Consider the following 27,572-nt stretch of genomic DNA (forward strand, 5'->3'; position numbering starts at 1 on the left):
ATGATAATTTGGATGGTATACAGTGGTATCACTATCTCTATGATAATTTGGATGGTATACAGTTTTATCACTATCTCTGATAATTTGGATGGTATACAGTTTAATCACTATCTCTATGATAATTTGGATGGTATACAGTTTATCACTATCTCTATGATAATTTGGATGGTATACAGTGGTATCACTATCTATGATAATTTGGATGGTATACAGTGGTATCACTATCTATGATAATTTGGATGGTATACAGTGGTATCACTATCTCTATGATAATTTGGATGGTATACAGTGGTATCACTATCTCTATGATAATTTGGATGGTATACAGTGGTATCACTATCTCTATGATAATTTGGATGGTATACAGTGGTATCACTATCTCTATGATAATTTGGATGGTATACAGTGGTATCACTATCTCTATGATAATTTGGATGGTATACAGTGGTATCACTATCTATGATAATTTGGATGGTATACAGTGGTATCACTATCTATGATAATTTGGATGGTATACAGTGGTATCACTATCTATGATAATTTGGATGGTATACAGTGGTATCACTATCTATGATAATTTGGATGGTATACAGTGGTATCACTATCTCTATGATAATTTGGATGGTATACAGTGGTATCACTATCTATGATAATTTGGATGGTATACAGTGGTATCACTATCTCTATGATAATTTGGATGGTATACAGTGGTATCACTATCTGATAATTTGGATGGTATACAGTGGTATCACTATCTCTATGATAATTTGGATGGTATACAGTTTAATCACTATCTCTATGATAATTTGGATGGTATACAGTGGTATCACTATCTATGATAATTTGGATGGTATACAGTTTTATCACTATGATAATTTGGATGGTATACAGTGGTATCACTATCTCTATGATAATTTGGATGGTATACAGTGGTATCACTATCTATGATAATTTGGATGGTATACAGTGGTATCACTATCTATGATAATTTGGATGGTATACAGTGGTATCACTATCTCTGATAATTTGGATGGTATACAATGGTATCACTATCTCTATGATAATTTGGATGGTATACAGTGGTATCACTATCTATGATAATTTGGATGGTATACAGTGGTATCACTATCTCTATGATAATTTGGATGGTATACAGTGGTATCACTATCTGATAATTTGGATGGTATACAGTGGTATCACTATCTCTATGATAATTTGGATGGTATACAGTTTAATCACTATCTCTATGATAATTTGGATGGTATACAGTGGTATCACTATCTATGATAATTTGGATGGTATACAGTTTTATCACTATGATAATTTGGATGGTATACAGTGGTATCACTATCTATGATAATTTGGATGGTATACAGTGGTATCACTATCTCTATGATAATTTGGATGGTGTACTGGGGTATCACTATCTCTATGATAATTTGGATGGTATACAGTGGTATCACTATCTTTATGATAATTTGGATGGTATACAGTGGTATCACTATCTTTATGATAATTTGGATGGTATACAGTTTTATCACTATCTTTATGATAATTTGGTGGTATACAGTTTTATCACTATCTCTATGATAATTTGGATGGTGTACTGGGGTATCACTATCTCTATGATAATTTGGATGGTATACAGTTTTATCACTATCTTTATGATAATTTGGATGGTATACAGTTTTATCACTATCTCTATGATAATTTGGATGGTATACAGTTTTATCACTATCTTTAAGATAATTTGGATGGTATACAGTTTTATGACTATCTTTATGATAATTTGGATGGTATACAGTTTTATGACTATCTTTATGATAATTTGGATGGTATACAGTTTTAAAACTATCTTTATGATAATTTGGATGGGATACAGTTTATCACTATCTCTATGATAATTTGGATGGTATACAGTTTTATGACTATCTTTATGATAATTTGGATGGTATACAGTTTTATAACTATCTTTATGATAATTTGGATGGTATACAGTTTTATCACTATCTCTATGATAATTTGGATGGTATACAGTTTTATCACTATCTTTAAGATAATTTGGATGGTATACAGTTTTATGACTATCTTTATGATAATTTGGATGGTATACAGTTTTATGACTATCTTTATGATAATTTGGATGGTATACAGTTTTATAACTATCTTTATGATAATTTGGATGGTATACAGTTTTATGACTATCTTTATGATAATTTGGATGGTATACAGTTTTATAACTATCTTTATGATAATTTGGATGGTATACAGTTTTATCACTATCTTTATGATAATTTGGATGGTATACAGTGGTATCACTATCTCTATGATAATTTGGATGGTATACAGTGGTATCACTATCTATGATAATTTGGATGGTATACAGTGGTATCACTATCTCTATGATAATTTGGATGGTATACAGTGGTATCACTATCTCTATGATAATTTGGATGGTATACAGTGGTATCACTATCTCTATGATAATTTGGATGGTATACAGTGGTATCACTATCTCTATGATAATTTGGATGGTATATAGTGTATGTTGTAGGAAGTACAAATAACAAAGGACAGTTACTTTTTTCATAACATTTTATCGTTTGACATTAACAATAAAAGCAACAATACACTTCTGTCATGTTACATTATATGTAAAACATAAGACATCTGAAAGTTAGCCTTCTTCAAATTCCTTACAGGACCACATGGAGGTGGCATAGATCCCTCATCTCTACAGTCCTTATGTTGTCATAGGATAAAAATTATTGATATTGATAAATGGAGTAGGATTTAAAAGATTTACATGATGATTTCCCATGCATCCTAGTTCTGCTTGGTAATTTTTTGGGGCGATTCAATTGAAAATGGTTGTTATTCAGCCATCTTGGTTTTTAACATTAATTCAAATTTGCTTTTTGCTGGTTAATATTTTGCTATGACATCTTGATGCAAAGGAAGTCACAATACAACAAGTTCAACTGTGGTATCTTTTCACTGAACAGATGAACATTTTATTATGATGAAGCAAAGTTTGTTGGAATTCAATGAGGAGTTCGCTGTCGGTCTCTTGCTGATCTATCATTGTTTGAGTTCTAGTCATATAAATATTTATTGGACTGTGGGGTTGTGGATCACTGCAGTATACCAACAAATACGGTCTATATTGATATACTTACTGTGATACTGTATATGTAAGAATCCTAAATACAAATTCCAGGTGCTACTTTTAGCAAAGCTGGTATTTGTTAGAAAACTGGTAATCTTACATTGTAAAATGCTGACAACATGTACAGATACAATGTTTTACAGTAAAATCCAGAGATTGTTATAATAAGGAAAATATAGGTGCAAACTATACATCTTTTACATAAAGAAAAGAACACAACTTTCCAAAACATATACATTTTCCAACTGACACAAGTTTAATAGTAGTGAATCCTTTACCAATTACATTGTGTATTTCTTTCCTATTTACATATAATCTGTATGTGTATATAATTGGTGACATTCATATCATAATGCATAGATATATATATATAATACACGTATTTCAATAGTTGAGTTTACCCTTATTTATAGCTGTGTGAAGTGAAGGCTGATAAGTAAACCTTCAAAGTGACCTAGATTTGGTGACCTCACCACATACAGAAATGTCTTTTATTCACTCATCAATTGGAATTAATAGATGTAGAAACTAATGTCCTTTATTGTATAGCAATTACATCAAACACTTATAAATATTGGAAAAAACAATATACATGTACAAGTGGAACGACAAATGGAATGATACATGTGCTGGATAAAGGAAGTTTGTATGTACAAAGAGCACCCAACACAGTATGTTGTACCAGGTACACTCAACACAGTAAATTGTACCAGGTACACTCAACACAGTAAACTGTACCAGGTACACCCAACACAGTAAACTGTACCAGGTACACCCAACACAGTAAACTGTACCAGGTACACCCAACACAGAAAACTGCACCAGGTACACCAAACACAGTAAACTGTACCAGGTACACCCAACACAGTAAACTGTACCAGGTACACCCAACACAGTAAACTGTACCAGGTACACTCAACACAGTAAACTGTACCAGGTACACTCAACACAGTATGTTGTACCGGGTACACCAAACACAGTAATTTTTACCCAGTAATATTAATGAGTATTGTCGGAGTCACGTCCCAAGCTCTTAACTGAATCCAATACTGTGACACAGCACAGTGTCTATGTAGGGAGCTGTGCTAGAGACTCTCTTGGAGGACCTGCTTTTGCATTTCTATCATTTCAACTTCTTTTTCTGAAGCTGTAGAAATTGCTGTTGTATTGCCAGAGTTAGTAGGTCCATTGTTAACCTGGCCATTACCTACGCCTCGTGTCACCATATCTGTGTCGCCCTGGCCATTACCTACGCCTCGTGTCACCATATCTGTGTCGCCATTTTCAGTCAGTTTCATTTGTAACATTTGAGGACCCAGGTTATCTACCACGTAATCCACAATCACATAATTCCCGTTGTCGTCCTCTTGTGAAGACCTGGGTGGAATGGTAACGGAAGACACTAGTCTGTGTTTCCATTGGGGGTTGTGGGACTGGATCGGGGAAGCTTTGAGACGCACGATTGTTTTGGTCCGCAGTGTTGATAGGTTAGCATCTTGTCTCGTGACCTGAAATGATATGACTTAGAGCTGCAGTATACTTTATCCCGTGGTAAGTTTGGGGTTTCAATAACATGTACCATAATTGTTTGATTACCCCGCATACTATTCAGTCTGTACAGGAGTAGTATAAATTACTGTAACCTCATAGATATTATGTCTCTTATACCAGTTATTTACGGTTTATGTTTTGGTTATTTTTTTTGTTATTGAAATTTGATATCCCCTTTTAACATCCATATATATATATAGTTTCATCATGACGTATCGCTAAATTCTATACGTACATTTACCTTGGCCTCGGCCGATCCCTGTTTTTGCCTGTAACAGATATATTTGTAGACATTTAATAAACAATATTCAGAGGATCAAAAAATACGAACTGGAAATGGAGAGGTTAACGCATCATCAGGATTAACCGCTGTTTTGACTGACCTAAGATAACTACCGCCCTGTGACAAACACATACAGCATCAGACTCCTGTGAGTAATTGTCCATATATAAATTATATAGAATATAGCAATACTCTATCAAAACTTAGTATGTGTCCAAATGTTGAGACCATTTCCCGTGAGCTGGTGTCTTGTCCTAACTAGGAGAACTGAGGTATATACGGGATTCCAGAGAAAAGTATTGTGAACAGCGTCCACTAATTAACACAAGGCTTCCTTTGTACATTATTATACAACTGTACTATCAAATCTAACCAAAACACCTAGACTGGCTACCTACACTAACTTATATTTCATCCTCTTCCCGTTTGACACTTTGAATCAAACAAATCCGTGAAACGTGCATTACGTCTTATTTTAACCTATCCTAGAGAGGGACCAGTCTACCCAGATAATATCCAAATCTCCCTTTAGTAGCTATACAATCACGATGTTTAATGACCAATAGTTACCTGTTTTGACAATAGTTACCTGTTTTGAGTGTTTTAATGACGAATAGTTACCTGTTTTGAGTGTTTTAATGACGAATAGTTACCTGTTGTGAGTGTTTTAATGACCAATAGTTACCTGTTTTAAGTTGTTTTAATGACCAATAGTAACCTGTTTTTGAGTGTTTTACTATACCTCTAGTTTACAGACTATTATGACACGTGCTCTATGTTACCTTTCCCCTCCAGCACTTACCAGGTGTGGGTCTGCACTGATTTACCTAGAAATAAAAACAAATGGATAGCTATGATTTATTTTCATAAAATCTTGTCTTAGTTCCAATGGAAACATACAATCTGAGTTCACACATGAAACAATTTATATTTGTCTTTGAGTACTGGGATGGATATTTGTATTGAAATGTATAAGATAAATAAGTGTAACAAGGAGATTTGTTCGAACAAAATATTGTTTAAATACCTTTACCTTATAATAAAACAATTTTCGCAAACATCCATTAAAACAAAGAAGATCTCCAGACAAACAACTGTGATATTATGATTATTAAGCCAGGTGAGTTTCAAAATTACGACAATGTCATACATGCATCGTCAAAGGGACTTGACGCCTAAAAATACTGGTAATCGAAAATAACACAATTGATATGGTATCAGATTATAAAATAGCCCTTACTCTAAAACATTATTTGTATTATTAACACGCCCTACGTGGTAGCACCTTACGCCTAATTTTCTCCCAGTGACCAGTCGAAATCGTGTTGGCACTGTACACTGGCGTTCTTTTGTGTTTCTAGGGAATCATATATGCTTCTATGCTTAAAGATACATTTTCTCGTGGGAGTTTTTTTCTTATTTTTGTTTTTCTTTTTTTACACGTTTACTAAAAAAAGCATTAGTAATGTAAATGTATTACGCCTCAGACTGTCGTTCCCTAGATTCTTCCTGTAAATTTGGATGCGGACATTTAGCTCTTAACCTGTATTTGGTACTATAATTGTTATGAAACAATAGTATTTCCTGTTTATGAAGTTTTACCCGCCACATAAGATTGAAGGTGGCATGGCGTAAAACAACGGAACTTTTAATTCTAACTGGACGTGTCAACGATGTGATGTCAAGACCAGCCAGTCTCCCGATACTTCAACGTCTGTTACAACAAACGGTACCCTTAGCAAAGCTCATACAAATGTGTGTAAATCCGATTGCGACTTAAACACCTTTTCGGACAATGAACTTAGAAATGACACCTGATAAAACAATAACTGTATTTTGTCAGCTTTGAATTACTGTAGAAATGCAAAATCGATGACGTTTTAGATTTGCTACATGGAAACTCATTTCTGATCACTTAAAAGCTTTGCCCCAGACACCCCATGGCTTCGCCGCTGGACCACAACAAGGGGCTTGGGGGCCTAAAAAAGTAAACACTTCGAGCAAAGATTGGCTACGCCACTGGGTTTTGTTCCATATGCTCAACAATCATCGTACGGCCTACGGGTTCGGTGCGTGCTCGAAATTTCGCAAGAAGACCATGCGAGGCCTGCAGGGTTTCTTGTCGCTATTGCCGTACATACTGCTTAGACAACGCAACAAGCTTAAGAATCTTCAACATGGCTTTAGATCCAAGCTCTCTAATTAAACACAATTAATTCTTGATATTGATGACTTTTCCAGGAACATTGACAAAATAAACAATCTGATATGACTCTGTTAGACTTGTTGAAAGCGTCTGACAAAGCTCCACACTCCAGACTACTATTTAAGTTAAGATTTTAGAAGTTGTTTTCTGGTTTTCTTCTTTCCTATAAGCAACAGACGCCAAAAAGATGGCACCCCTCTCCGTGGTACCACAGGGGACAGTGGTCGGCCCACTACTTTTTCTTATCTTTATAAATGCCATTGTAAATTCTGTTTCTTGTATCAAATCATTTGCTGGTGATTTTCTACTCTTTTATGAAGTCTCTTCGCTGTTAGACTGTCAGAAACTGGAGAATGACCTAAAATCACTTGAAATTTAGGAAAAGAAATGGCAGATGAAATTCAATGCCAAAATGTGTGTTGTCATTAAGAAGACAAGAGGCCCAGAGGGCCTGTATCGCTCACCTGGTTTATTTGATCAAACATCAAAATAATGTTTATGCTCCATTTGCTAATAGCTTTATTTGTTGATGTATGATCATGATTATGCTGTCAGCCCCATTATTTGTAAAACTTTGAATCACAGCCTACTTGGGATGTTACCACAGAAATAACAATGTCATACATTGCATAATTCCAGAAAAGAAGTCATTAATATCAATATTGCCAAATGGACCCCTTTTGGCCCCGCTCCTAGGGCCATTGGGTCAGTCCCACCATTTGTACAATTTTGGATCCCTACCCCATAAGGATGCTTTCAGTCAAATATGAGCGATATCCGTTGCTTAGTTTCAGAGAAGAAGTCATTTATATCAATTTAGCCAAATTGACAACTTTGGGCCCCACCCCTCATGCCCCCATTGGGCCAGCCCCACCATTTGTACAATTTTGAATCCCTACCCCATAAAGATGCTACCAGTCAAATATGAGCAATATCCGTTGTTAAGTTTCAGAGAAGAAGTCGTTTATATCAATATAGCCTAAATTGGCCCCTTTTGGTCCCGCGCCTGAGCCCCCAGGGTGTCAGCCCCACCATTTGTACAATTTCTAATCCCCACCTCATAAGGATGCTTCTCAACAAATTTGGTCAAATTCTGTTGAGCAGTTATGGAGAAGAAGTCGACTGTTGACGGACGGACGAGAGACGGACGACAGACGCCACGGTATGGCATAAGCTCACCTTGGTCCTTGGACCAGGTGAGCTAAAAAAAAACTTTTAAAGTTAAAATACTCATTACATGGTAAAAGTTTACTGTGCTCTACACAGGTAAGACTATCAATAGAATATGCAGCCATTAGCTGGCACCTATAAACATCAGACCAAATTCTTGCAAATGATAATGTTTACAACCAGCATAAAAGTAGAGGTCAGACTGCGTCACACACATGATAACATTTCTGAACTGGGAACCTCTTGCCGTTCAGAGAACAGCCAGACTACTCATGCTCTATAGAATTATACATACATAACATCAAGTGATAGGAGAACAAGAGGCGCACACTAAATCAAATATCCACAAACAAATTTTTTTTATAAATTCTCTTTCTTTCCCCGAACCTTCATCGATCGAAGCTCTTTACCAGTATCTCTAGCGCAGGATCCAGACATTGACTCTTTCGGGTTAGCAATGGCTTGATACAACCTACAACCTTTACTTACGTTTGTCAGGCGCTGATTGTTCCCGCCGTTTGTTGAGAAACTCGGCGTCCCGGATATTGTTCGGACTGAAATGCTCCTGTATAACTTTTGGTCGGTAACGACCTAGGCGTACTTGTGGTGAATTGTCGTCCATCCTGGACAATCCTAATTGTGGTGGTACGATCCTGTATGGGGGTAGAGTCCTAGAATGGTTTATCTGGTTGTGCGCCGACTGGGGGCGGGATGAACGGTATCCTGGTGGGTATCGCCGCGTGCTGCCCCCGGATTGCTGTAGGTATACGTACTGCTGTGGTACTCCTGCGCCAAACATCTTCCTGTTGGCGGGAGTAGGCACGGGAACGGGGTTGTACGTCCGGGATCCTATGTTTGGTGGTAGAGGTGCTCTTTGTTTCTGTCGTATTTGTTGAACGTTCTGGATATTTTGTCTTTGTCTTTTAGGATCTTGGGCATCAATAAAGTTTTGCAGACGCTTATTATTCGTCTGCTGTTGGACAGGCGTTTGCTTTTCCGGAATAATCTCATTTTTACCATTAGTTGTGGAATTTTTCAGGATACCGTTTAGGACTGGTTGCACCTCGCCATTGCTTTCTGTCCTGTCTTCCTCGCACCTCCTGAAAAAAATAAACAGTGCAGTTTTTACTCGTCAAAATGTACCTCGCGGTACACAGGGGTAAAACAATAGCCTTATTTTAACACGTACCACCACAGTAACCACACACACTACATGTACCACCACAGTAACCACACACACTACATGTACCACCACAGTAACCACACACACTACATGTACCACCACAGTAACCACACACACTACATGTACCACCACAGTAACCACACACTACATGTACCACCACAGTAACTACACCTACTACATGTACCACCACAGTAACCACACACACTACATGTACCACCACAGTAACCACACACACTACATGTACCACCACAGTAACCACACACACTACATGTACCACCACAGTAACCACACACTACATGTACCACCACAGTAACCACACACACTACATGTACCACCACAGTAACAACACACACTACATGTACCACCATAGTAACCTCACACCACATGTATCACCATCACCAGAAGTTCTTTATAAATTGTCCACTCTGGTGCTGGCCCCTACTTCAAAGTTGGTCAGAGTCTACGGGTCCTTGTAAAAGGCCAGCACCCTCACACTCGCTTGGGTCCTAATCTAGCTCTCTCCTTCTGCACTCTTACTCTCTCTCTCTAAAAACTATTTATGTATACTCTTTACAAAACAGTCAAAACTATAACATTCAATTTCATTGGTTAATAAAATAGTAAGAGGTGGAGTTTAATTATTAGATGGTGCCTATAGTAATTAAGATATGTTGACACCAATTACCTAACAGCTATGGTCAGTAGTAAATCATACAAAGTCCTATTCTGTCTCAAAGTGTTTATCCTACAATTACTTTAATTGAGCCTGTTGAGTGACCACCTGTCAGCTGGAGGGTTCACAGGTAGATATGTGTCAACTCAATTAAGGCTAATCCAGTTTACCTGGCTGACTCCTAAAAACATCAAAGCTTCTAAAATGCAATATGATTCTAATAAAACTGAATGCCAAGCTAATTCAAATGTCTAGTAATAAAATATAAACAATATAAATTCCATAGTCTCATGTTGAAATATTCCTACAATTTACTTATACCTGAAATATCTACATGTACCACCATAGTAACCTCACACCACATGTATCACCATAGTAACCTCACACCACATGTACCACCACAGTAACCACACACTACATGTACCATCACAGTAACAAACACTACATGAACCACCACAGTAACCACACACACTACATGTACCACCACAGTAACCACACACACTACATGTACCACCACAGTAACCACACACTACATGTACTACCACAGTAACCACACACTACATGTACCACCACAGTAACCAAACACTACATGTACCACCACAGTAACCACACACTACATGTACCACCACAGTAACCACACACTACACGTACCACCACAGTAACCACGAACACTACATGTACCACCACAGTAACCACGAACACTACATGTACCACCACAGTAACCACACACTACATGTACCACCACAGTAACCACACACACTACATGTACCACCACAGTAACCACGAACACTACATGAACCACCACAGTAACCACACACTACATATACCACCACAGTAACCACACACACTACATGTACCACCACAGTAACCACACACTACATGTACCACCACAGTAACCACACACACTACATGTACCACTACAGTAACCACACACACTACATGTACCACCACAGTAACCACACACTACATGTACCACCACAGTAACCACACACTACATGTACCACCACAGTAACCAAACACTACATGTACCACCACAGTAACCACACACCACATGTACCACCACAGTAACCACACACCACATGTACCACCACAGTAACCAAACACCACATGTACCACCACAGTAACCAAACACTACATGTACCATCACAGTAACCACACACTACACGTACCACCACAGTAACCACACACACTACATGTACCACCACAGTAACCACACACTACATGTACCACCACAGTAACCACACACTACATGTACCACCACAGTAATCACACACTACATGTACCACAACAGTAACCACACACTACACGTACCACCACAGTAACCACACACTACATGTACCACCACAGTAACCACACACACTACATGTACCACCACAGTAACTACACCTACTACATGTACCACCACAGTAACCACACACACTACATGTACCACCACAGTAACCACACACACTACATGTACCACCACAGTAACAACACACACCACATGTACCACCACAGTAACCAAACACTACATGTACCACCACAGTAACCACACACCACATGTACCACCACAGTAACCAAACACTACATGTACCACCACAGTAACCACACACCACATGTACCACCACAGTAACCACACACCACATGTACCACCACAGTAACCAAACACCACATGTACCACCACAGTAACCAAACACTACATGTACCACCACAGTAACCACACACTACACGTACCACTACAGTACCCACACACACTAAATGTGCCCTATTATGTTTTCTAAAAAAAGGGATTGATACTTTGTAACACCTCGCGATTAGAGATTACATACCAGTGCACGTGTAACGACTTCTTTGACATTTTCGTTTGCTGTAAAGAAAAAGAAAAATGCTCAGATAATTGCTATTGTCTATAATACAGGTCATAATGTATTTCAGCAAAGTAGATGTACCGGTTATAAAACTTGTTTATAAATATACCAATTAATTCATGTAGCAATTAGCAGAAACATACGCGTATATTTTTACAAGACTTCAACTGGAGAAATAGCGTCACGGTCAGTTTTAGGAAATACATCAACTGACAAGTCTCCGATTACCTGACCTGGTTCGAAGGAAAGTGATGTTATGTCATTATCGGCCGTTGTCTGCCCGACCGTCCGTCAACATTTACTTGGGGTTGAAACACCTGATCAGTAAAATTACAGATATTGTTAAGTTACACAACTTCACCAAGTTTTAATATAACTGATCGAAGGACTGATGAGCTAAGGGTCAGTACACAAAACCTGTGCATAACTCTTTTGCCATGGCAACCAATTTTCGTTTTGTTAAAAAATCTTCAATGCTTATCTATGCATGGTCCTAAACTTTCCTGTGTAGTTCATAATTTTAGGAGATGTTTTCTGGACAACAGACAGTCATCCAGATAGGTAATTCCGCTACAAGTTCTGAACGATCGAAGAATTTTTGGTGAAATGGTCTGCATTATTTTGGAAATGAGGCCCAATGTTGTATAAACGGAGGACATGGTTCCCCTGGGGCTGGAGGGGAGGGGCCCGGGAGGGAAAATAGGGGTCTCGCTGGTCGAAACAGGCAAATATGCGGCATATCTGATATTGGCAAAGGAGATCTAATATTGTATCAATCAGTAGTTTAGCTCCTTGGAGGTCGGAGAGGTGGGACCCAATAATAAAATAATAGCAATTTCTTTAAATCATCTTTAAGAACGATAGGATCTTGGTCCATATTTGCTGTGAGCCATTGTTGGGAAAGTAGAGAAACAAATATTTGTAACATAAGTTAAAAAAGAGTACTTTGCCTTGTTACAAAGATATTCAGATGAGCGATGCATGCCCTCTGGACCTCTTAGCTTTGTATTGTGCTGATTACGGCTGGTTACCCGAGTGTAGTTTACTGGTTATGGGTGTAGTGTACTGGTTATGGGTGTAGTATACTGATGAAGGCTGGTTACCCGAGTGTAGTGTACTGGTTATGGGTGTAGTGTACTGGTTATGGGTGTAGTGTACTGGTTATGGGTGTAGTGTACTGGTTATGGGTGTAGTATACTGATGACGGCTGGTTACCCGAGTGTAGTGTACTGGTTATGGGTGTAGTGTACTGGTTATGGGTGTAGTGTACTGGTTATGGATGTAGTATACTGATGACGGCTGGTTACCCGAGTGTAGTGTACTGGTTATGGGTGTAGTGTACTGGTTATGGGTGTAGTGTACTGGTTATGGGTGTAGTGTACTGGTTATGGGTGTAGTGTACTGGTTATGGGTGTAGTGTACTGATGACGGCTGGTTACCCGAGTGTAGTTTACTGGTTATGGGTGTAGTGTACTGGTTATGGGTGTAGTGTACTGATGACGGCCTGTTACGTGAGTGTAGTGTACTGGTTATGGGTGTAGTGTACTGGTTATGGGTGTAGTGCACTGGTTATGGGTGTAGTGTACTGGTTATGGGTGTAGTGTACTGGTTATTGGTGTAGTGTACTGGTTATGGGTGTAGTGTACTGGTTATGGGTGTAGTGTACTGATGACGGCCTGTTACGTGAGTGTAGTGTACTGGTTATGGGTGTAGTTTACTGGTTATGGGTGTAGTGTACTGATGACGGCTGGTTACCCGAGTGTAGTGTACTGGTTATGGGTGTAGTATACTGGTTATGGGTGTAGTGTACTGGTTATGGATGTGGTATACTAATGACGACCGGTTACACGAGTGTAGTGTACTGGTTATGGGTGTGGTATACTGATGACGACCTGTTACGCGAGTGTAGTGTACTGGTTATGGGTGTGGTATACTGATGACGACCTGTTACGCGAGTGTAGTGTTCTGGTTATGGGTGTAGTATACTGATGACGACCTGTTACACGAGTGTAGTGTTCTGGTTATGGGTGTAGTATACTGATGACGACCTGTTACACGAGTGTAGTGTTCTGGTTATGGGTGTGGTATACTGATGACGACCTGTTACACGAGTGTAGTGTTCTGGTTATGGGTGTGGTATACTGATGACGACCTGTTACACGAGTGTAGTGTTCTGGTTATGGGTGTGGTATACTGATGACGACCTGTTACACGAGTGTAGTGTTCTGGTTATGGGTGTAGTATACTGATGACGACCTGTTACACGAGTGTAGTGTTCTGGTTATGGGTGTGGTATACTGATGACGACCTGTTACACGAGTGTAGTGTTCTGGTTATGGGTGTATGTACTGATGACGACCTGTTACGCGAGTGTAGTGTTCTGGTTATGGGTGTAGTATACTGATGACGACCTGTTACACGAGTGTAGTGTTCTGGTTATGGGTGTAGTATACTGATGACGACCTGTTACGCGAGTGTAGTGTTCTGGTTATGGGTGTAGTATACTGATGACGACCGGTTACGCGAGTGTAGTGTTCTGGTTATGGGTGTGGTATACTGATGACGACCTGTTACGCGAGTGTAGTGTTCTGGTTATGGGTGTGGTATACTGATGACGACCGGTTACGCGAGTGTAGTGTTCTGGTTATGGGTGTGGTATACTGATACCGACCTGTTACACGAGTGTAGTGTTCTGGTTATGGGTGTGGTATACTGATGACGACCGGTTACACGAGTGTAGTGTTCTGGTTATGGATGTGGTATACTGATGACGACCGGTTACACGAGTGTAGTGTTCTGGTTATGGCTGGCTACATAGGTATAGTATACTGATGACGACCTGTTAGATTGCGTATTGCACTGATGACAGCCCGTTACATGGATGTCATGAGATATGTTAGGCCGGGTACACAGGTGTCATAAGATATGGTAGGCCGGGTACACGGGTGTCAGGAGATATTGTAGGCCGGGTACACTGGTGTCCTGATATATTGTAGGCCGGGTACACTGGTGTCCTGATATATTGTAGGCCGGGTACTCTGGTGTCATGAGATAATGTAGGCCGGGTACACGGGTGTCATGAGATATTGTAGGCCGGGTACACGGGTGTCAGGAGATATTGTAGGCCGGGTACACTGGTGTCCTGATATATTGTAGGCCGGGTACACAGGTGCCATGAGATAGTGTAGGCTGGGTACACGGGTGTCAGGAGATATTGTAGGCCGGGTACTCAGGTGTCATGAGATAATGTAGGCCGGGTACACTGGTGTCAAGAGATAATGTAGGCCGGGTACACAGGTGTCATGAGATATTGTAGGCCGGGTACACAGGTGTCATGAGATAATGTAGGCCGGGTACACAGGTGCCATGAGATAATGTAGGCCGGGTACACTGGTGTCCTGATATATTGTAGGCCGGGTACACAGGTGCCATGAGATAGTGTAGGCTGGGTACACGGGTGTCAGGAGATATTGTAGGCCGGGTACACTGGTGTCATGAGATAATGTAGGCTGGGTACACTGGTGTCATGATATATTGTAGGCCGGGTACACAGGTGCCATGAGATATGGTAGGCCGGGTACACTGGTGTCATGAGATATTGTAGGCCGGGTACACAGGTGTCATGAGATAATGTAGGCCGGGTACACAGGTGTCATGAGATATTGTAGGCCGGGTACACAGATGTCATGAGATATTGTAGGCCGGGTACACAGGTGCCATGAGATATGGTAGGCCGGGTACACAGGTGTCATGATATATTGTAGGCCGGGTACACGGGTGTCATGATATATTGTAGGCCGGGTACACAGGTGTCATGAGATATTGTAGGCCGGGTACACGGGTGTCATGAGATAATGTAGGCCGGGTACACAGGTGTCATGAGGTATTGTAGGCCGGGTACATGGGTGTCATGATATATTGTAGGCCGGGTACACAGGTGTCATGAGATATTGTAGGCCGGGTACACAGGTGTCATGAGATATTGTAGGCCGGGTACACGGGTGTCATGAGATAATGTAGGCCGGGTACACAGGTGTCATGAGGTATTGTAGGCCGGGTACATGGGTGTCATGATATATTGTAGGCCGGGTACACAGGTGTCATGAGATATTGTAGGCCGGGTACACAGGTGTCATGATATATTGTAGGCCGGGTACACAGGTGTCATGATATATTGTAGGCCGGGTACTCTGGTGTCATGAGATAATGTTGGCCGGGTACACGGGTGTCATGAGATAATGTAGGCCGGGTACACGGGTGTCATGAGATATTGTAGGCCGGGTACACGGGTGTCATGAGATAATGTAGGCCGGGTACACAGGTGTCATGAGATAATGTAGGCCGGGTACACAGGTGTCATGAGATATTGTAGGCCGGGTACACGGGTGTCATGAGATATTGTAGGCCGGGTACACAGGTGTCATGAGATAATGTAGGCCGGGTACACGGGTGTCATGAGATATTGTAGGCCGGGTACACAGGTGTCATGAGATAATGTAGGCCGGGTACACAGGTGTCATGAGATAATGTAGGCCGGGTACACAGGTGTCATGAGATATTGTAGGCCGGGTACACAGGTGTCATGATATATTGTAGGCCGGGTACTCTGGTGTCATGAGATAATGTAGGCCGGGTACACGGGTGCCATGAGATATTGTAGGCCGGGTACACAGGTGTCATGAGATAATGTAGGCCGGGTACACAGGTGTCATGAGATATTGTAGGACGGGTTTCCCCTATGTAGAGGTTTAGTGTTAATTTGAATTGACACATGTTACATTAAGCGTGTTCAAGGAGCGTAATAATGTTAAATACTCAAATGAAGCTTTTTATTCTCGCTATAAATATGCCAAGATCTTGAAGAGTAATTCCACTTTTATTTCCTCAAACGCTATAGCTTTAATTAGATGTCAATGGAAACGAAAATCACTCTGCAGTAATCAGGGTAGAAAGCGTTATTGTCGACCCCTCGCCGAAATGTTCTCAATTCGTATTGATTCTGCTGTTTTGTACCGAACATCGCCCTTTTTACGTTATTTGACTATATTTACCAAGTTTAAAATTCACTGTAAACTTTCATAATCGTAAGTCATGTCATTGTACGGGTATTTCTGACATTAACTATTTCTCTCGGCTTCGCCTCGGGAAATAGTTTCGGGGGACAATAAAAGTGTTATTTCCCTCACACCCATACAATAACTGTATAATATACAGGAACTAGTATATCACATAGTGTACACTGACTCGTATATCGCAAGATATACCGGAACTAGTATATCACATGGTACACAGGAACTAGAATATCACATGGTACACAGGAACTAGTATACCACATGGTACACAGGAACTAGAATATCACATGGTACACAGGAACAAGTATATCACATGGTACACAGGAACTAGTATATCACATAGTGTACACTGACTCGTATATCGCAAGATATACCGGAACTAGTATATCACATAGTGTACACTGACTCGTATATCGCAAGATATACCGGAACTAGTATATCACATGGTACACAGGAACAATATATCACATGGTTCACAGGAACTAGTATATCACATAGTGTACACTGACTCGTATATCGCAAGATATACCGGAACTAGTATATCACATAGTGTACACTGACTCGTATATCGCAAGATATACCGGAACTAGTATATCACATGGTACACAGGAACAATATATCACATGGTTCACAGGAACTAGTATATCACATGGTACACAGGAACTAGTATATCACATGGTACACAGGAACTAGTATATCACATGGTTCACAGGAACTAGTATATCACATGGTTCACAGGAACAAGTATATCACATGGTACACAGGAACTAGTATATCACATGGTTCACAGGAACTAGTATATCACATGGTACACAGGAACTAGTACATGTATATCACATGGTTCACAGGAACTAGTATATCACATGGTTCACAGGAACTAGTATATCACATGGTACACAGGTGTTCCGGAACTCGTATATTATATTAAATGCAGACTTTAGTTTCGGGCAATCTATGGTGTTTCGTTAGGGCCAAATTTCCAATATCGCTTCTTCACTCCTTCGCTACTTCGTCATCGTATTTTCGCTCCTTCACTCCTTCGCTCCTTCGCTTTTTCGATCATTACCATCATGTTTTCGCATTTACTTTATATATGATTGATATCAATTTAAAAACGAAACAAAAACAAAAAACAAAAAACGAAGAAAGTTCCTTTAAAATACATCACAACACCTGGAGGTTAATATAACCTTTTTGCCAGGTTCGTTGAATGTTATATTAACCTCTGCTAAAGTACATCTCAACACACATGACATAATTTCTTTTTTTAGTAGGAGTCAATAATAGATTCCACGAACCTGACAAAACATTATATTGAATCCTCGGTTAATTGATGTCATGTGATCTCATTAGGACCAATGAGTGATAGTGTTACATACCAATCATATAATAATACATGATAAACCATACTCGTATATTATATAATAATAGCCTTTGGGTGAGGTCGATACCTGGATTTAACAACCCAAGAAAGATAATATTAACCGAGAACGTAGTCCGAAGTCAATGTTGATCTTTTCTTGGGTCGATATACTCGATATACTCTTAAACACGTAAACATATGGTGTACCGGAACTCGGATATTACATGGTATACCGGAACTCGGATATTACATGATATACCGGAACTCGGATATTACATGGTAAACATGGACTCGTATATTACATGGTATACCGGAACTCCTATATTACACGGTGTTCCTGAACCCGCATATATCACATAGTGTACCGGAACTGGTATATTTCATGGTATACCGGAACTCGGATATATTAAACTGGAACTCGTATATTACATGGTAAACCGGAACTCTGATATATATATGGTAAACCGGAACTTGCATATATTACTTGATATACCTGAACTCGTATATGAAATAGTCGTCCGGTGTGGTGTACCGGAACTGTCCTTTATTGTGATGTACCGGAACTGTCCTTTATTGTGATGTACCGGAACTGTCCTTTATTGTGATGTACCGGAACTGTCCTTTATTTGTGGTGTACATGAACAGTCCTTTATTGTGGTGTACCGGAACTGTATTTCATTGTGATGTACCAGAACTGTACTTTATTGTGATGTACCAGAACTATCCTTTATTGTGGTGTACCGGAACTGTCCTTTATTGTGGTGTACCGGAACTGTCCTTTATTGTGGTGTACCGGAACTATCCTTTATTGTGGTGTACATGAACTGTCTTTTATTGTGGTGTACCGGAATTGTCCTTTATTGTGGTGTACATGACCTGTCCTTTATTGTGGTGTACCGGAACTATCCTTTATTGTGGTGTACATGAACTGTCATTTATTGTGGTGTACCGGAACTGTCCTTTATTGTGGTGTACTGGAACTGTCCTTTATTGTGGTGTACATGAACTGTCCTTTATTGTGGTGTACCAGAACTATCCTTTATTGTGGTGTACATGAACAGTCCTTTATTGTGGTGTACCGGAACTGTCCTTTAATGTGGTGTACATGAACTGTCATTTATTGTGGTGTACTGGAACTGTCCTTTATTGTGATGTACCGGAACAGTCCTTTATTGTGGTGTACATGAACTGTCCTTTATTGTGGTGTACATGAACTGTCCTTTATTGTGGTGTACCGGAACTGTCCTTTATTGTGGTGTAACAGAACTGTACTTTATTGTGGTGTACCGGAACTATCATTTATTGTTATGTACCAGAATTATATATTTTTATGGTGTACCAGAACTGTCCTTTATTGTGGTGTACCGAAACTGTCCTTTATTGTGGTGTACCAGAACTGTCCTTTATTGTGATGTACCAGAACTGTACTTTATTGTGATGTACCAGAACTGTTCTTTATTGTGGTGTACCGGAACTGTCCTTTATTGTGGTGTACCGGAACTGTCCTTTATTGTGGTGTACATGAACAGTCCTTTATTGTGGTGTACCGGAACTGTCCTTTATTGTGGTGTACCGGAACTGTCCTTTATTGTGGTGTACCGGAACTGACCTTTATTGTGATGTACCGGAACTGTCCTTTATTGTGGTGTACCGGAACAGTCCTTTATTGTGGTGTACCAGAATTATCTATTTTTATGGTGTACCTGAGCTGTCCGGTATCACAGTGTACCGTAGTTGTCCAATATCGTGGTAGCCGTAATTGTTTTGGAACTGAATATATCGGAATCGTCTTATAATAATCAGGATGACAATTTGCGCTCCTTGCTATCGAAAGGATATGTGGAGAATCATATCGGCGGTTCACCTGCATACCTATATCATATTGTTTTGAAGGTCGGGGACTAAAACTGGTCTAACTAGTTCCACCGACACACTTACGCGCTTGTTCTGAATGGGTATCGCTGTATCACTATAAAGGTTTTTTTTCTGTGTTTATAGGTCGTCCAACACTGGGTAGCATTCTACTTAATGGATATCTGTAAACAGTCACTGGCGAATAGATTTAGGTATTTAACAAATGCAATACCGGAGAATATACTTTACCTGTACAATGTTTCAGTATTATAGTAAGGATTCCACATTCAACTACCAACCATGACAGTGGCTAACCAAAACACGATCAGTCTTACTACATATACTTACCATTAACGCCACATGATGTCGTCCTTGCCTGAGATGCGCGATAGCCCGGGGGTAGCGTCTTTGGCGGTCGGGTCTCTACACACGCGCTACCCTAACACAGGGATCTGTATACCCCGTCCCTGACTACACTTCCCCGAGGATCGCTCCAACGTCTCTGTAGCCGTACAATATACCCCGTGTTGTTACACTCCGGCGAACACGAGTGGCTGTATACCCGCAGTCACCGTTCAATGGAGAAGGAGATTAACAACTAACCATCAGCTTTAATATACAAATAAGTTTCACACAGACTGTTCTCCCTTGTATTGTTGTCCGTCACATGTCCTACAGATCTGTTGTCAGACTCAGTGGATTACCTCGTGTGACATGGACCCAACGAGCCCTGGTGTCGATCACTTACAAATCATGCTTAATTAGTTCATTTGATTGGCGGGAAACAGTTATATGTACAGTGTAGTGGTGGGATACAATTACATGTATATGTACAGTGTAGTGGTGGGATACAATTACATGTATATGTACAGTGTAGTGGTGGGATACAATTACTTGTATATGTACAGTGTAGTGGTGGGAGACAGTTATATATACAGTGTAGTGGTGGGATACAGTTATATGTACAGTGTAGTGGTGGGATACAGTTATATGTACAGTGTAGTGGTGGGATACAATTATATGTACAGTGTAGTGGTGGGATACAATTATATGTACAGTGTAGTGGTGGGGGACAGTTATATGTACAGTGTTGTGGTGGGGGACAATTATATGTATATGTACATTGTAGTGGTGGGAGACAATTATATGTACAGTGTTGTGGTGGGGGACAGTTATATGTACAGTGTAGTGGTGGGGGACAATTATATGTACAGTGTAGTGGTGGGGGAGAATTATATGTACAGTGTAGTGGTGGGATACAGTTATATGTACAGTGTAGTGGTGGGGGACAATTATATGTACAGTGTAGTGGTGGGATACAATTATATGTACAGTGTAGTGGTGGGGGACAGTTATATGTACAGTGTAGTGGTGGGGGACAATTATATGTACAGTGTAGCGGTGGGGGATAATGATATGTACAGTGTAGTGGTGGGATACAGTTATATGTACAGTGTAGTGGTGGGGGACAATTATATGTACAGTGTAGTGGTGGGGGACAGTTATATGTACAGTGTAGTGGTGGGGGACAATTATATGTACAGTGTAGTGGTGGGGGACAATTATATGTACAGTGTAGTGGTGGGATACAATTATATGTACAGTGTAGTGGTGGGGGACAGTTATATGTACAGTGTAGTGGTGGGGGACCATTATATGTATAGTGTAGTGGTGGGGGACAGTTATATGTACAGTGTAGTGGTGGGGGACAGTTATATGTACAGTGTAGTGGTGGGGGACAGTTATATGTACAGTGTAGTGGTGGGGGACAATTATATGTACAGTGTAGTGGTGGGGGACAATTATATGTACAGTGTAGTGGTGGGGGACAGTTATATGTACAGTGTAGTGGTGGGGGACAGTTATATGTACAGTGTAGTGGTGGGGGACAGTTATATGTACAGTGTAGTGGTGGGGGATAATGATATGTACAGTGTAGTGGTGGGGGACAGTTATATGTACAGTGTAGTGGTGGGGGACAATTATATGTACAGTGTAGTGGTGGGATACAATTATATGTACAGTGTAGTGGTGGGGGACAATTATATGTACAGTGTAGTGGTGGGGGACAATTATATGTACAGTGTAGTGGTGGAGGACAGTTATATGTACAGTGTAGTGGTGGGATACAATTATATGTACAGTGTGGTGGTGGGGGACAATTATATGAACAGTGTAGCGGTGGGGGACAGTTGTATGTACAGTGTAGTGGTGGGGGACAATTATATGTACAGTGTAGTGGTGGGATACAGTTATATGTACAGTGTAGTGGTGGGGGACAATTATATGTACAGTGTAGTGGTGGGGGACAGTTATATGTACAGTGTAGTGGTGGGGGACAATTATATGTACAGTGTAGTGGTGGGGGACAGTTATATGTACAGTGTAGTGGTGGGGGACAATTATATGTACAGTGTAGTGGTGGGGGACAGTTATATGTACAGTGTAGTGGTGGGGGACAATTATATGTACAGTGTAGTGGTGGGGGACAGTTATATGTACAGTGTAGTGGTGGGAGACAAGTATATGTACAGTGTAGTGGTGGGGGACAGTTATATGTACAGTGTAGTGGTGGGGGACAATTATATGTACAGTGTAGTGGTGGGGGACAGTTATATGTACAGTGTAGTGGTGAGGGACAATTATATGTACAGTGTAGTGGTGGGGGACAGTTATATGTACAGTGTAGTGGTGAGGGACAATTATATGTACAGTGTAGTGGTGAGGGACAATTATATGTACAGTGTAGTGGTGGGGGAGAATTATATGTACAGTGTAGTGGTGGGGGAGAATTATATGTACAGTGTAGTGGTGGGATACAGTTATATGTACAGTGTAGTGGTGGGGGACAATTATATATACAGTGTAGTGGTGGGGGACAATTATATGTACAGTGTAGCGGTGGGGGATAATGATATGTACAGTGTAGTGGTGGGATACAGTTATATGTACAGTGTAGTGGTGGGGGACAATTATATGTACAGTGTAGTGGTGGGGGATAGTTATATGTACAGTGTAGTGGTGGGGGACAATTATATGTACAGTGTAGTGGTGGGGGACAGTTATATGTACAGTGTAGTGGTGGGGGACAATTATATGTACAGTGTAGTGGTGGGGGACAGTTATATGTACAGTGTAGTGGTGGGGGACAGTTATATGTACAGTGTAGTGGTGGGGGACAGTTATATGTACAGTGTAGTGGTGGGGGACAATTATATGTACAGTGTAGTGGTGGGATACAGTTATATGTACAGTGTAGTGATGGGGACAATTCTATGTACAGTGTAGTGGTGAGGGACAGTTATATGTACAGTGTAGTGGTGGGGGACAATTATATGTACAGTGTAGTGGTGGGGGACAATTATATGTACAGTGTAGTGGTGGGGGACAATTATATGTACAGTGTAGTGGTGGGGGACAATTATATGTACAGTGTAGTGGTGGGGGAGAATTATATGTACAGTGTAGTGGTGAGGGACAGTTATATGTACAGTGTAGTGGTGGGGGACAATTATATGTACAGTGTAGTGGTGGGATACAATTATATGTACAGTGTAGTGGTGGGGGACAATTATATGTACAGTGTAGTGGTGGGGGACAGTTATATGTACAGTGTAGTGGTGGGGGACAATTATATGTACAGTGTAGTGGTGGGGGACAATTATATGTACAGTGTAGTGGTGGGGGACAGTTATATGTACAGTGTAGTGGTGGGATACAATTATATGTACAGTGTAGTGGTGGGGGACAATTATATGTACAGTGTAGTGGTGGGGGACAGTAATATGTACAGTGTAGTGGTGGGGGACAGTTATATGTACAGTGTAGTGGTGGGGGACAGTTATATGTACAGTGTAGTGGTGGGATACAATTATATGTATAGTGTAGTGGTGGGGGACAATTATATGTACAGTGTAGTGGTGGGGGACAGTTATATGTACAGTGTAGTGGTGGGGGACAGTTATATGTACAGTGTAGTGGTGGGGGACAGTTATATGTACAGTGTAGTGGTGGGATACAATTATATGTACAGTGTAGTGATGGGATACAATTATATGTACAGTGTAGTGGTGGGGACAGTTATATGTACAGTGTAGTGGTGGGAGACAATTATATGTACAGTTTAGTGGTGGGGGACAGCTATATGTACAGTGTAGTGGTGGGATACAATTATATGTATAGTGTAGTAATGCAGTAACACCACCATATGCTGAGTGTTTGACAATAGATGGGAATGTCATCGAGGAAGATGAGGATGGGACAGTTTTCCCTATAAGGAGCTTACGAAAGGACCAGGTTAGAGACCCCATTATAGGCTGGTGGATACCCAGAGTCCGAGGAGCCAGGAAACCAAGGAAGCAGGAACTCCCATTAGATAACTTGAGGACTCACCAAAAGTTCCTGGATAGTTTTGACAAATTGAGGCTGCAGGACGGCTTACTGTATCGTCATGTCCAACAAGAAAATGAGACTGTAGAACAACAAGTATTACCACAGATCCATACCAACACAGCGCTACGGTATCTACATAATGATATGGGACATCAAGGGAGAGAACGTACTATTTCTCTTCTGAGAAATAGGTTCTTTTGGCCAGGGATGGTGAAGGATGCAGAAACATGGATTCGCACATGCGATCGATGTCGTCATAAGAGGACCACTACAGACAAAGCACCACTGACTAACATCACCACCTCCCAGCCACTGGAGCTTGTGACTATGGACTTCCTCTCATTAGAGATGTCAAAAGGAGGATACCAGAACATCCTTGTAATAGTGGATCATTTCACTAGATATGCGGTAGCTGTCCCCACACGAAACTCAACTGCCAAAACAACTGCTGAGGCATTCTTCAGACATTTCGTAGTACATTATGGTCTGCCACAACGCATCCACAGCGACCAGGGTCCCAACTTCGAAGGAAAGTTGATCAAGGAGCTATGTCAGTTGACAGGAATGAGCAAGTCAAGAACAACCCCATACGTTGAGGTCTCGCTATTTTGGCAAAGTCCTTAACGAAACGTCTGTAGTAGCCAACAAATCCTAGGAATTGTCTAACTTGTTCCGGTGATGTTGGGGTTGGCCACGACTTCACCTTTTCCAGTTTCTCAGGATCAGGTTCTACACCACTCTCTGACACTATGTGTCCCACAAACTTCACCTTCTTCATAAATAAGGAGCATTTGTCTGGTGATAGCTTCAAGCCCTCTTCCTGAAACCGCTGAAATATAGCGTCAAGCCTGGCCATGTGCTCGTCATATGTCTGAGCAAAGATGATAACATCGTCCATGTACACAAAACATATCTTTAAGTTCATGTCCCATAAGATGTGTTCCATCAGACGTTGGTACGTTGCAGGAGAATTAGTGAGTCCAAAGGGCATCCTAACATACTCGTAAAAACCCAGGGGTCCTACGGTAAATGCTATCCTCTCCTTATGGTCCCCTTCTAACTCTACCTGGTGGTACCCAGCCTTCATGTCCACTGTGCTAAAGAATTTGTTACCTCCCAAAGCCTCCAGTATTTCCTCAATTCTCGGGAGGGCATGGGCATCCTTGATCGTCCTTTGGTTCAGCTGTCTGTAATCCACACACATCCGTAGCTTACCATTCTTTTTCCTACATAAGACCACGTTGGAGGCCCATGGTGAATGGGAGCGCTGGATCACTCCTGTAGCCAGAAGTTGCTGCAGGTGGTTCCTTACCTCTTCGAACATGGCAGGTGGAATCCGGCGGTGTCTCTGCTTGAATGGTGTGGTGTCTGTGAGGTCGATTCGGTGTCTGACAGCACTAGAGAGTCCTAGGTCTACATCTGATACAGAAAATACATTCTGGTATTTCTTCAGCATCTCCTTAACATCCTCCACCTGAGTCTGTGTGAGGTCCTCTGTGCAAATGTTGACCTGGTCCAGGATATCCATCGAGGTATCTTCTCCCTGTGGTATATCTGCACTGTCCTCCACAGAAATGGGTTGGAGTTCGCAAAGTATAGCCCTAGGTGAGATCGTTACTGTCCTGGTAGTTACATTTGAGATCCGAACATCTATTGGTCTCCGGTCTTTCGGTCCATAAGCTACTAGCGTAGGAGCAATATCAAGGTCATCTGGTATTGCCGACTTCTGGGTGGGGTGGACCATGGCACAAACCTGCTGGTACCCGAGGCACTTGTCAAGGTATCCTCTCACTGTGATATCAGAGTTGGGTGAGATGGTGACTCTGTTTGTACCTGCCAACTTGACAACTGCCAATCGATGCTGATTGCGCTCCAGCTCCTTGTCTCTCAGGTGCATACATCGAAAGGCAAGATAGTAGGGCATGGTGAGACTAGAGTCCTGTAGAAATCTTGATCCGTGTATGTCTTTGGTCTTACTCATCAATATGTTGAGGATGTTCGTTCCTATCAGTACGGGGATGTAACTGTTATAGTTGCTGTCTGGGACCACGAGCATGACGCATCCTTCCAATATCTGGTCACCGTTGATTCCTATTGATTTCAGATCGACTTCTATAATGCCATCATAAGGTAACTGCTGCCCATCTGCACACTCAATGTTAAGGACTGTCGTCAGTGGCTGAATTTCAATGTCGCTGAGATAGGACTGGTAAAAGCTCCTACTAATAGTGGAGACTGTTGAGCCTGTATCTAACAGGGCTCTAGTTTCATGTCCTCCCACCTCAATGCTTACCTCGTTCGCCGTTCCTATCAGTTCAACATCTGGTGTTGGCTTCCTGGGGCTTGCTGGTTCCCTGCCTATCATCTGCCCCCCGATGTAAGCATGTTGGAGTTTAACGGCTGCTTGGAATGGTCCAGCCTAACCTTGCATCCGATCCTTAGGTGCCCTGGTTGGTTGCATCGCCAGCATACAGGTTCATCCGTTGGGTTGTCCCTTCTCCTGTTCTCCTGTGTATTCGGAATCTGTGCAGATTTCCTATCACTGTGGTGCTTAGGGTTGCCATACTGACCTTGCCCTTTAGGAGGTATAGGTCTCCCAGGATTATCCCGCAGCTTCTCAACTTCCCCTGCAAGCTGGTGAATCATTCCCTTCAGCTCATCAAATTGGGACTTCTGATCCACAGCTGCTTTTGCTGGTGTAGCCTTAGTTCCCTCTTCTCGTCTCTTATCTTTATCTTTCTCCACGCGACGAACCGCCACCCTTAGTTGGTCGAAGTCCTTAATTGTCTCGTAGAGGTATCCTGTCGTA

At 41.2% G+C, this 27,572-nt stretch overlaps 1 protein-coding gene across 4 annotated transcripts; it reads right to left on the reverse strand.

Annotated features, from left to right (window-relative positions):
• Nucleotides 1–2,580: 2,580 nt before the first annotated feature.
• Nucleotides 2,581–20,915, reverse strand: LOC117326856. 4 transcript variants are annotated; one of them, XM_033883659.1, is made up of 7 exons: nt 20,720–20,915; nt 12,316–12,399; nt 12,044–12,081; nt 8,869–9,479; nt 5,806–5,830; nt 4,956–4,989; nt 2,581–4,677 (listed from the first exon to the last, which is right to left on the reverse strand). In XM_033883659.1, exons 3-7 carry the CDS (start codon nt 12,070–12,072, stop codon nt 4,255–4,257), a joined length of 1,122 nt encoding a protein of 373 aa, XP_033739550.1. In that variant the 5' UTR covers nt 12,073–12,081; nt 12,316–12,399; nt 20,720–20,915; the 3' UTR covers nt 2,581–4,254. The 4 variants fall into 4 exon arrangements, with proteins under 4 accessions (XP_033739550.1, XP_033739560.1, XP_033739542.1 ...); XM_033883669.1 differs by having other exon boundaries at nt 12,311–12,399; XM_033883651.1 differs by lacking the exon at nt 12,316–12,399 and having other exon boundaries at nt 4,962–4,989.
• Nucleotides 20,916–27,572: the final 6,657 nt, after the last annotated feature.

Source organism: Pecten maximus, chromosome 1 (genome assembly GCF_902652985.1).
Source record: "Pecten maximus chromosome 1, xPecMax1.1, whole genome shotgun sequence".
Lineage (NCBI taxonomy): Eukaryota > Metazoa > Mollusca > Bivalvia > Pectinida > Pectinidae > Pecten > Pecten maximus.